A 12457-nucleotide genomic window follows, 5' to 3' on the forward strand; every position below is an offset into this window, starting at 1 on the left:
CTAACTTCCCACCGATTTTTCACTACTCAGTTCTATCGTGGAAACCCTAAGTAGTGTCCAGCATAGGGCTGGGGTATGAATAGATTCTGGTGCATGCAACATAAAGAGTTATAGAAGAACTACTATTTTAATCAAATTAATTTTGCTTCTGATGAATACTGTATTACAACAGGCATAGTACGTGTTTCAATTTATTAATAATTAAGGATGGACTTGAAATACATAGCCTCATATTTCACATGGCTATTCTTTAGTTTTCAAGCACACTCCTAGGAAGTAGCATCCCTTATCACCTATATAATAATTCCCCAACTGACTAGGATTGTTTCTAGCTAAGTGGACCAATTATATGGCCCAATAGCACACTTTGCTCTCCCATTTAGGAGACCCAGGATCTTGTCTGAGATGCAGCTCCTACTCCTCGAGCTAGCAGGAACTGGGAATGTTGCAGAGGCAGAGGTAGTCATATTACTCGATTAACAGAGTCTTTTACTGGCTGAGGTTCTGGCAATAACTGTAGCCTGTAAATCTTAGCCAGGGCAGTAGCTTTCAGTGTCAGCCCTCAGATGAGGCCCTCTCTTCCCCAAAAGGATTTTTTAAATGCAGGATATTGATAAGGAATAGTCATGTAATATATTTGTATATATTTAGTTTAATTTAAATATCTTGATTATTCTGAAAACCAGACCTTTTATGAGACCAAGTGTAGGGTTTCCAATCACTGAGCAAGAGGGCTGGCGTTGCAATGACAGACTAGGGGGCCGATGCAAAACCGTGTGCTCAGCTGAGCGCACTGTTTAACCCGTGGTTGGACATAAGTTTTGGACGCGCGTCCACAACCCCTTATGCTATAAGGGGGATTAGTGTGTCCAAAACGCATGTTCAAACCCCCCCCCCCCTGCAAAACTAATAGCGCTCATCACATGCAGATGCATGTTGATGAGGCTATTAATTATTTTCCCCAGATCTAAAAAAAAGGTTTCTGACCCACACATTTGTATGCTCAGAAATACAAATGCCGAAAGCAGCTGTTCATTTATGAGCAGCCCAAAGAAATGTACAGAAAAGCAGAAAATACTGCTTTTCTGTACATCCTCCAACTTAATATCGTGGAGATATTAAGTCGGAGGAACCAAAAGTTTAAAAAAAAAAGTGCCAGCGGTCAGGTTAGGAAAAAGGATGTTCAATTAATGAGTGTCTGTTTTCCTAAACCGTGGCTGTGCACAGGTTAGGAAAACTGCTTGTAAAATTGAGCGTCCGTTTTCCTAACTCACTGACAGTCACTTCTCCTGGACACCTGTTGCCAAGGAGGTGCTAGGGGCACACACTTGTCCCTAGCACCGCCTTAGCAGCACGACCCCTCATTTAAATATTGAATCGCGCACCCAGGAGAGGTGGTTGGGCGCGCATTAGGAAAGCGGGTACTCAACACTGAGCGCCCATTTTCCACGTTCATTTACTGCTTTGGCCCTTAGACGTGGAGAGGGTTTATAAATGTGGGGGAAAGGGAGAGGATTAAACACCAGGTAGCCAAGAGTTCAGCTCATGGTATCTCAGTCCTCTAACCGTCTCCTGTCATGAATGGTAGCGAGAGATGTTTTAACTGATTCCAAGGCAACTTCAAGGAGAAGAAGGAGTTTGCCTTACGAAGGACAAAATTGTTAGATACGAGACATTTGTATGTAGTTTATTCTTAAAAAAAACAAAAAAACACTTTTGTGTTGAAGTTGTGCAAAATCTTGTCGTCATCCAGCCTTTCCAATTTCCAGAAGAAAGGATGGGTCCTAGCAAAGAAGGACTATGGGCCTCATTTTCTAAAGTATCGCAGGCCTGCGATACTTTAGGTAATGAGGGGCGGGGGGGTCGACCCGGGGGGGCGTTCCTGCGCTAGCCGGCAACGATCGCACCACAGTGGTGCGATCGCTGCCGGTTTCGCACCCAATAGTGCCACCATAGAAGGTGTAGCTATTGGACGCGAACTAGGACGCGAAAAGGGCCTTACCTTTTCGTCGCCGCGGCATCTTTGTGGAGTCGGCCCCGGTGACGCCCCAACTCCTCCTCTTCCGGGGCTGACTCCTCCCCATCTTGGTATCGCGTGCGATCCGTCTGGAAAATAAGGCCCTATATGATCCCGGCTATTGAATTACCTTTTTTTTTTTTTTTTTTTTTTTTTAATTCTTTTTGTCCGGAAAGCATTTGTAGCCCTTCTCTGTGCTGTGCACCCATGGCTATTAAGTTTTGCTTTATTTATTTAAAAATTTATAAACCACTTATCATTCCTAAGTGGTTTACATAAATACATAAATAATTTTAAATATAACATACATTGACTCATAAAACATAATAAGATAATATAAAAATCTAAAAAATACAAAAACAAGCCCATAAAACATAAAAACAAATATCCTTCATAGTCTTCTTAATAGTAATTCCAATTGTGTAAAAACTCAGTGCATTCCACTCACGTCAGGGAGACTAAAAGATCAAAAATATAAGACCTGCCTCTCTTTAGTTAAAATCTTTTTAAAAGCTTTGCCTAAAATTTTTGTATATTTCTTTTAAAATACATTTTTGAAGCCATATTTTCAATTCAGAATTTTCTTGTCATGAAATTTCAGACCTGATAATGTGGGGAAAAAAAGGAAACAAGGGGAATAAGATTCAGACAACAGCCAACACTGGGCCCTGACTTTCACGGTCGGCGGTACTGATACACAGACATTAGGGAAAACGTGCAGGCCATCCAAAAGCAAAGTACGTTCAAGCAGCATTGTCTGAATTATCAAAAAGACTGCTAACCCTGTAAAAATTGTTGTTAGTAGTACTTTTATTATGGGTTTGACAGTGCTTGGTTTGATTTTTAATATTACTACCCCTAACATAAGGCTTGGGGGTAACCTGTATGGAGTGGCAGTTACTACCATAAGAAAGTTGCTGGGCAGACTGGATGGACCAGCTATGTTGTTATGAAAACATTTGACACATATATCTAATTATCATGGATTTTCATCTCTCTAAAAATTCAGTATGTGTATTTGAAATTCTTATCAAAGACTATACATTCTATCATGACTCAAGCGGTTTATTGCCAGATATCTTTTTTTAGTAATGGCAAGAATCCCATTCTTACTATTTAAAGGCTATTAGTTCAGTGATACTTCATAATGGAGCGAGAGTCTATTCCTAAACCATGACATGACAAGAAGAGCAGCTGAAAAACTAACCAGTGAAACAGTGCTTTGACTACAACATGCTAAACAGATTTTAAGTACAAATACCGGTAGTTGTAAGTTTGGGTCCAATTCCAGGTCTGTTTTCCGGATACTATATACACCTATGAAGAACCATTTCAGATGGCTTATGCTGATGTGCTGGTTTAAACTGCCCAGTTCTTCAAGAGAAAATTATTGCTGATGTCTTACTATATGATAATTATGGTAACTAGTAGGAAGTGTTTTGGTGGAGAGATTCTCAGAGGACAAGCAGGATGGTAATCCTCACATGTGGGTGACATCATCAGTTGGAGCCCAGCTTGGAATCTTGATATCAAAGAATCTAGAACTTTCAAATATGCCCTACTGAGCATGTGCAGCTGTTGTCATCACCCTGCCCCCAAGGCAGAGTCCCTCAGTCTCTTTTTTTCTGCAGAGCCGTGTGGTTGTGGGAGCCATGTGTGTCACAGTATTCAGCTTTGTTCTCTCACAGTTTTTGTAAGTGATTTTTTTCTAGAGCTGCTCTGTTTTCTTTCCTGTACCTTACAGTAGTTTAATTTCTTTTCCTTTTTCTTCTTCTTTCCTCTGTCTGCCAGCCACTTGGCGGACCTTAGTTGCTGTGCAGTCTAGCAGATTCTGTTTCTATTCTTCTCCTTGCTCTGTCTGGTTTTGTACCTTTGTCAGGTTCTGGAAGGACTGACTGAATGCACTCTGTGATCCGTGAAGGCCGCCAAGCCTGGGGACTCGCCTGAGTTCTACCCGGGCAAGAGTTCTATGTTGTTTCACCGATCAATCAGCATTGATGGAGGTTCAGATAGTGCAGAGATTGAGGACCATACTGTTCCTATAGGAGGAAGAGCTCATCCTCCCCACATTCAAAGGAGCTAGTCTGCACAGGCAGGAGCCCTGGATGATGTAGCCTCCCCTCCTGCTTGCTGGTGATGGCAGTGCAGCCTCCTTGTTAGAGAGGGTCTGGAGTACGCAGGAGTCTGGGTACGCAGCTTGTTACCACACCTTTGGTGCCATGCCCATTAACGGTTGCCCATGCACATCTGTACCAAGCGCACCGTTGATCTGACGTATTGTTGTCAGGACTGTGTTGGGGACCAGGACTGCCATTGAACGCCATGGTCACCCTTGACACCATTGAATTGCTGGGGTGCCCTCGATGTCACTGGGGTGTATGACCGTCCTCAATGCCATAAGGGCCTTCTGTGCCGTAGGCATCTGTGGACATGGAGTCTCGATGCACCGGAATTATTGAGCACCTTGGGCCTCATTGTGGTTGAGTAGCGGCACCGATCTCTAGTGTATCGATGTATTGATACCTCTGCCCCATCCATGTCATGGATGCCTCGGTCCCATCTATGCCATGGATGCCTTGGTTCCGTCCATGACACGGATGCCTCTGTTCCATTGATACCCTCGATGCCGTTGAGGTGTGTGAGTGGCTACCCCTGATGCCATGGCTGCCCTCGGGCTGACACAGTGCGTGGCCTTGATGCCATTGTGGTGCAGAGCAGCCCCAATAACAATCAATGTGCGGGGCCGCCATTGGGAGTGGTGGCCACCGATGCTTTTTGTGCCCCTCTCAACAGTGTCAAGCACCACCGAGGCACTGGGATCGCCATTGAGCACCCTGGTCGTTGCCAAGGCCGTCGACCGCCGGGGCTCTTGAGAGCCCTTGAGTGCCATTGAAGCCCTCGAATGACAGAGATTTCAGTCTTGAATGGATTGAGTGCCGTGGTCGCCATTTATTCAAGGCACCCTGGTACACCGAGGCATCCAGGCGCAGTGATCTGGTGCTCTCAAGGCTCCTTGGTGGTGTCCCAACGGAGCACTGAGAAGCATTGTGCTGTTCCATTATTAGCCTATGGCTATCGGGCACCATGGATGCCGATGATCTCTGGGGCCCTGAGCTGCTGGGATCGGGGGACATTGGAGGCCCTGCCTGGATTAGTGCACCATTGATGATAATGAGTACTAGTGAGGCTATCGTCAGCCATAGCTGCTGATGAGGGACGCCATCGAGCTTACAGCATCGACATCCCCTGACGGTGAGCCAAGGGGAACAGTCAGTGGGTGCAGGCAGTCATTGGTTCTTCTGGGCACCGTTGGGGGCATGTCGGGGCTGCAAAGCCTCTGCCTGCAGACACCCCTGGCATCCTTGGTGTTGCCAGTCCATTGATGCCTTTGGGCACTGGGGTCTCTATTGGTGCCACCAGACTGTTAAGGACCAAGGGCGCCTGTGGTGCCGGGGGTGGCGCTATATACCATTGAACTGATCAAGATTCGGTCAAGCACCGTCGAAGACCTGGGTGCAGAGTTGTTTGGTACTCTTGATGTGATCCAGCGTTGGTGAGCGCAAAAGCGCTATTGGCTCTACGGCCACTGTCACCACTGTGGGCACCAATGGTTGTGGTCGGATGCTGCAGGACATTACTGCAGAGCACCATGAGCACTGTTGGTCACCATGGACTTCGCTGCTGTTGTCCCATGAGGAAAATGGCAGTGAACCATTCCCGATGCAGTTCAAGGGCTTTGTCCTGCCTCTTGGAGCATTATCAGGTCCTGGAGGGGGCAATGCCATAGAACACCACCCACCATCAAACAATACCCAGCGCTCCAGTGGTACCGGGTACACCGTTGTTACACTGTTCTGATGCACTCCACTGGGAGTTACTGTGACAGTGGAGCACAGCATGCATGATCAGGAACAGCAGAAACATCTACTCCAAGCACCTTGGGTGATGGCAGGCGGCATTCTCCCTGTCTGTGCAGTTCTCAGCCATGCTAGGGTTCTGCCATCGTCGCATCAATTCTACACCACAAAGTGCTGGGGAGCACTGGCAAGGAATGCGTCATCACACACTACTGTGATTTGCCTTTTGGCTGCGCACAGCCACTGACTCTAGCAAGTGGTGCTTGGTCCTTGCTGTGTCATGGGATTCTACCCACAAGCACGGTGAGTGAGGTCATAGGTGTGCCACCATCCATAGGATGGGATAACACTGTATGAATACTTGTTAGCGTACTTTTACAGCGGAAGGCTGTATTCGCCAGTGGCCCTCCACAGTATTGGTGTGTGTGTGTGTGTTTCCCTCATGGCAAACACAACAGGTTGTGTGCCGTAGCCACAGGACTGATGTAGGATGGCGTTCCTGGTCGAACTCTAAGGGGAGTAGACACCAGGAGAATAGTATCAGGAATCTTAGTCCCCTTTGTGGGGAAGCCCCTGGGACTCCATCCCTGGCAGGTTTATCACTGAACTGGAGCCTCGACTTTTTGAATCGGTGCATCTCCTTGAAGGCCAGGGGCGGGGGATGGCAGTGGCAGTCATGTGACCGTTTTTGATGGGACCCCTTCATTGATTACCAAGGTGGCCTTCCCCATCCAAGGGTGGCTGCCAGTGGCAAATTGGTCACATCTAAACCTCAGCGATCAGTGATTGTGTCTCAACTCTCAACTGAAGAGTTGACAGGTTTTTCGGGACCAGGAGGCCTTGATTTCCTGTCCCTTCAGGAAGGGGTGATTCGACTGGGTTCCAGGGCAACTTTTATGGGTCTCCTCTGGATGACTGGTTGTCCAACCCTGCAAGGGGTGGCCCTTGTTCTCCATTTCCCAGAGAAGGCATGTCACAGCTTCTGACTGGCAGTCGCTCTTGATTCCTTGAGGGATCCAAGAGCCAGTCAAGCGGTAGCACTCTCCTTAGGTCGTTCTAAGGCCCAGCAGGTCTGTTTCGCAAGGGAGCCTGTAGCTCCCTCGCGAAGATTAGGGGTTTCTCCCATCCAGGAGTCACCTTTGATACCTGCTGAGCTCAATGGGTGTTTTTTGGTAAGTCCACTATTGACGATCATTTTCACCTGCGGGACCCTACCTCAGTGAGGAGGGTTCTAATCCATCTAATTAGTGAGTGTGCCTCTCATCACCATATCCATGGCTGAGGGAGTTGAGGAATGAGGGACCCTGCAACAGAATTCCTGCTCTTTGGTTGCAGTGGCTTACAAGCTATACTTCCCCATTTTAAGGATAACCCTGTCTACAGATGGGGTCCTGGTTCATGCAGCGATTGTTACATTTACTGGACCGTGTGCTTCCTTGGGGGAAGTATATGCTATCATGGCTGAAGTATTAATACCTAAACCGGGTTCAGGGCAATCTGTTCAGCGATTGCCCTGGCCCTGCCCTAGTACCTTCAGGGTTTCCAGGCAGGTGAAGAAATCCTGTTCGACAGGGGTTTGCACTTGCTGTCCCCCGGCTTCCTATCTCTTAGTGGAGTGTTTTTGGATTTCTTTCCAGTGGAATTCACTCTCAGCTTCAGCTGTTTCAAGCAGGGTGAGGGCTCTATCTCGGTGGGTAACTCTCTACTGGAATCGGCAATGAATTATTTGCTTGGGGTTGAGTTATACAGCCTAGTGACTTATGCTTACCCCGGCAGTCCAGCAGTCTGCCTCCTTGTGTTCTTCTCTCCTTCCACCTTCCAGTTGGAATGTCAGGGGCAGGGGAAGAAAAGCTAAGGCGTTTGTGGTATATCTTACTGTATACCTTCAGGGAAAGATACGCCACTGTTTCCTTATGTTTTTGCCAAGCTAAGGCCAATACTGCCTTTAGCTTTTCTCTCTTCACTAGGGTTACCCAAAGGGTCTTTCCTGCTCACCTGAACTGTCTTGTGGCTAGAATGGATAGTCCTACCCCTGACAGGGTGCAGTGTGGGTGAGCTTCAGGCCTAACGTATCTCTGCTCAGGGGTTTGGGCTAGCGATCCCATTCAGGGATTTCTTTTCATCCCCTGAAATTCTTGATGCTGTCCTGCTGGACAGCTATGTCTGATGCTTTGGCATGTAGGGTCTGTCACAGACCCTGCCATTATTGCTGATTATTCTTCCAAGCATTGCTTGGGTTTTCTGCCCATTATACCTAGAAGCCAAACATGGGCACATTTGTGCAGAGTCATTCTATCCTTTGGATGTCAGTGGACTGCAGTTTCTTTTTGAGGAGTTTTTGGTTGTCTTGATTGTTTACCTCTCTAGACTTTTTCCTGATTCCAGGAGGTTCTAGACCTACTGTCATTGTCAGGGTTTACTGTTCCGAAACTCTGTTTGTAATGTTTTCCGTGATGTGGAGTATGTTTCTTGGTGGCACTTGCATCACTCCCCTGCCTTAGGCGCCTCTGCTACACATCTGGGTTTTATGTCTCAGTCTTTTCTATGGTTTTATCTTTGTAGAACCCAACTCTTTTCCCACCTAGACCCCTTTGTGAGTCAGCTGCGTCACAGGCAAACAAAAGTGAGAGAGGTGGTGCTTTCAGCACAGTACGGTTTTCTGCTTGTCCTGCTTGGACAGCCTATAGCTTGGGATTCACCCATGTGTGAGGACTACTTACCTGTAACAGGTGTTCTCCGAGGACAGCAGGAGGTCAGTCCTCATGAAACCCACCTGTCTCCCCTGGGAGTTGGTTTCTCCGTGTGTTAGCTATATTATGGACTGAAGAACTCTGCCTAGGGAGCAGGGTGATGACTACAGCTGCACATGCTCAGTAGGGCATGTTTGAAAGTTCTAGATTTGTTGAGATCAAAGTTCCGTGCCGGGCTCCATCCGATCATGTTTAATGCTGTCCTCGGAGAACACCTGTTATAGGTAAGCAATTCTGTTAACACCTAAAAATTTCCTAATTGATGTAAAAATGAATGATCAGTTGATAGATAATAGATATTCCAAACTGAAAGCCTTTTTTTTGTTTTACAGAAAGAAGACACAGTTCCTCCAGCAAGCCTCCTCTAACTCCTCCTTCTTCATCAGTATATTCCCTCTTTTCTTCTTTGTCTTCAAAGAGTAAAGGTGGTGGAGGAGGTGGTGGTGGCGGCGGCAGCACACGTACTTCCAGTGGAAGTAGTGTCTCATCCAATTCCAAGTTGTTGAAATTGTCCAAAGAAAAGTTGCATATTAGTGGAAATAGTAGGCCAATGCATTTTGTGCAGCACAGCAAAGTTCCCCATGGTAAAATGTAAGTATATATTTGTATATTTCTGTTTGGAAAATGGTGATAAATGGTAGTTCTTTTGAAAGCGGGGATAAAAGATAATGAAGAAAACACATGTAGGAGTCAAGACAGAATTGCTTCAGCAGGACCAGACTTTATTGACCAAAGTGGTCATTACAATTCCTCCAAGTTTATATATTCTTTGGTGCTTTAAAAAATTCACTCTCATCTAAATTGCATTAAATGATTTGAAAATGCAACTCCAGCACTGAAGAGCTTCAAGTCTTTCAGTATTTTCATGCTCCTTAGTTGCTGTTCGTTTTAGGTAGAGGAGCAGAATTCTGTGAGCATTGGTTTCCCTCTTTACCAATGGCTTTGTGATCTTGACCAAGTTATTAACCTCCCTTTGCATGGATTTTGAATGCAAGCTCTTTTAGAAAAGGGGAAGCTATAGGTATGTGAATTTTCTTGTACAGGCATGAATTGTCTGTATAAAAATTGTACTAAGAAAGTGAGTAAAAATTGTACTAAGAAAGTGGGAGCTGAAAACACTTTGCTTCTGTAAAATCACTGTCACCAAACCAGTGTAGCACATCCTTTAGCCTCTGGTACATCTGTCTTGTCGCTTCTTTTTCACTGTTTCCAATACAGTTTGTTGTTGTTTTTATTAGTTTATTTCAAAATTTTAAATCTAGATGAAATGCCATAAAATTATTTGATTGTTTCAGATAAATGGTTATGTTAATTATTTTAATGACCATAATTATGTGAACATTTGCCTTTCCACACTAATGAAAAGGTCTAAATTACATGTAAAACAAAATAAAAATTGAGTAGCTAGAAAATGTATCAGTGACAAATGTTGCCTCTTAGTGTATGTATAAAGTAGATGGCTAGCAACAAAAAAAGTGTCTGCCGAGTCTAATAAAGAAAAAAGAAAATAATTATGGATATTCCCAACCTTTCTGTGTTTGGGACCAGTGACCAAAACTATGTGGACCAGAATACAGAAAACAATGAATTCATATCCTTTAACAATATTTTATGTAGGTTTTTCTCTAATGACAAGCAGTTCACTATAGTCAAACATATGGATGATATCGTCCAGTAACAATATGAATTGCATTTTTCCAGAGCTGTCTAGCGAAGCTTTGACTACCTTTCCAAGCATGTACAGGAATTCTTGTGGTAGAGAGGGTATCTTCATTTCATGTTTTTGATCATATTTAATGATCACAGTTTTTCAGCTCCTCTGTTTTTATGCTCTTTGTAATGTTTCTTAGCAGTTTTTCTTCAGCTTTTCCCCTTTAACAGCGATGTGCCTTAGTAAATTGTTTCCTAAAGTAATTTTAGTTAGGATTTCAACATTTTCCAAGTTTACTTTCATTTTCCACATTCTGTCAAGTCCCCTTTTGCGGTGGCTTCTGATGGACTTTCCTGGCTGTGGAACCTATTTTTATTTTTGGGCAGTTTGCTTCACAAGATTGCCACTCTTTTTGAAATTGCATAATTGATTTTTAGAACAATGTTGGAGAAGGCCAGCAGCTTCGAGAAGTGCTCAGACTGCTGTCAGAAGGTGTCCATCACCAGCCACCATAGGATCTGCTACAAGTATCTGGTTGACGATCATGTTACCCATTGCAGCATCTTCTCCAGCATGTTATAGAGAAGTCATTCATTGGCACTGAAAGAAAGTTGACTATAGGATCTGCACACTCCTTCAGCAGTCATCTCTGTTTATGTTGAAAATAACTGTAAGCATTCATGGGAGCCTTATGAGTCAGAGGAGATTTGTTCTGAAGAGAAATTCTCACCTGAACTCCTGTCAACCCTCTTTCCTCCACAGGCAGTAGGATTAGATCTCCTTATTTAGATCTCTTCTCTAATTTTGTGCAGACTATGTTCAAGACTGTTCTTGTTTAGTTGCAGGTTGAGAGAGAACCCAGGCACTTCTGTTTATTCTAAAGTACTTAGATACCCCTAAAACATTGTGGCAGTGACACCCTACCCCTCAACCAGGAAATGTATTAGAGAATGTTGGAAACGCCACATTCCATCCTTCCAGTTGATAAGAAGATGGGCACAGAGTATTGTGTCCAGATGGTTAAGGTATTCAGCTGGTCCCTACTACCACACAAGTCTGAGGAGGTCAAGTCCATGCTGGAACATGCCAAAATGTCTAAGAAGCATACTACTATCCTCTTGGACCTTGAACCACAGATGTTAGACTGTTTTGGTAGGAGGCATTATCAGAATAGTCCAGTTCTATGTAATATTCTATCAGACCTACATGATTCCTTTACACACTGTGACATGGCCGAGGTCTCAGGGCAAATTCCAGTGTTGTGCTGTCTTATACCTGGGTGAATGCTATCCTGTTACGGTATAAATAGGTAGTCAAGGGATTTCAGAGGAAACCCAAGTGTTTTCCTAGTCTTACCATCTTCAAGACTCTTAACTTAGCACTATTAGAAACCCTCAATATCCATGAGGTAGGACTCCTTTCTAATCATGTCCTGTTTAGAGCCTGTAGCTTCCTCTACTGGATTGCATGCTAAGATTCAAATGCCCATATATAAGGGTGTACCTCCTAATTAGGCTTCTAGTTTAGCACTCTTGCAACCTTTCAGTGTTCACAGGCAGGACACCTTTCCCACTGTGTTCTCTTGAGCACCTGTATTCGCTTCCAATCTCTTGGCTTAACAGTTCTAATGAACTCTCAGGACTCATCCAGCCATGAACTCTAGAGTGCCTGTAGTGCCCTATTTTTAAACTTGTACTGGGGTCTTAAGGCTAGGTAATCAAACTTCTTTATGGTCACCCCAATAATGCAGACTGATGAACTTGGGATAGCTCTGTATCTTGAATGTGGACTGTTATGCCTCCCATGCTCTTCTGTGTCCTTTATTATTCAATACTAGACCTCCTCCTTAATCTGAGGTTACACTGGTTCCATGTAAAAGAGATGTCTTCCATATGCAGTTCCAATCTCACCGTCTTCGCAACGCTGCCTAGCGTACCACTAGCAGTTATATTTCACATACACAGCATCACTTTTAGTCCATTTGCTTTACCTAGTTTTCCTTTAGGTATTAAGGCAAGTGAGATTCACTTAATGGTAACTTTTAGCCCCTTAAGTTTCCATTCCCAGTCTTTAAGTAGTCTAGATTAGATTCTCTCTTCCAAAAATAAATTATAGCTTTTAAATAATTGTCTAAGTAAGTATTCAGTCTTTCAGAGTCCAAGCAAAACAGATATTCGAATAA

General features: G+C 44.5%; 1 protein-coding gene across 5 annotated transcripts in view; it reads left to right on the forward strand.

Moving 5' to 3' along the window:
* Positions 1-12457, forward strand: part of ATXN7 (ataxin 7) — a 288809-nt gene that overhangs the window by 182521 nt on the left and 93831 nt on the right. For all 5 annotated transcript variants that reach the window (XM_029601018.1, XM_029601021.1, XM_029601020.1 and 2 more), the window contains one exon: positions 8957-9215. In XM_029601018.1, coding sequence (XP_029456878.1) covers positions 8957-9215 — 259 coding nt within the window. The remainder of the gene's footprint in view (positions 1-8956; positions 9216-12457) is intronic.

The sequence above is a fragment of the Rhinatrema bivittatum genome, chromosome 4, assembly GCF_901001135.1.
Source record: "Rhinatrema bivittatum chromosome 4, aRhiBiv1.1, whole genome shotgun sequence".
NCBI classification, from domain to species: domain Eukaryota; kingdom Metazoa; phylum Chordata; class Amphibia; order Gymnophiona; family Rhinatrematidae; genus Rhinatrema; species Rhinatrema bivittatum.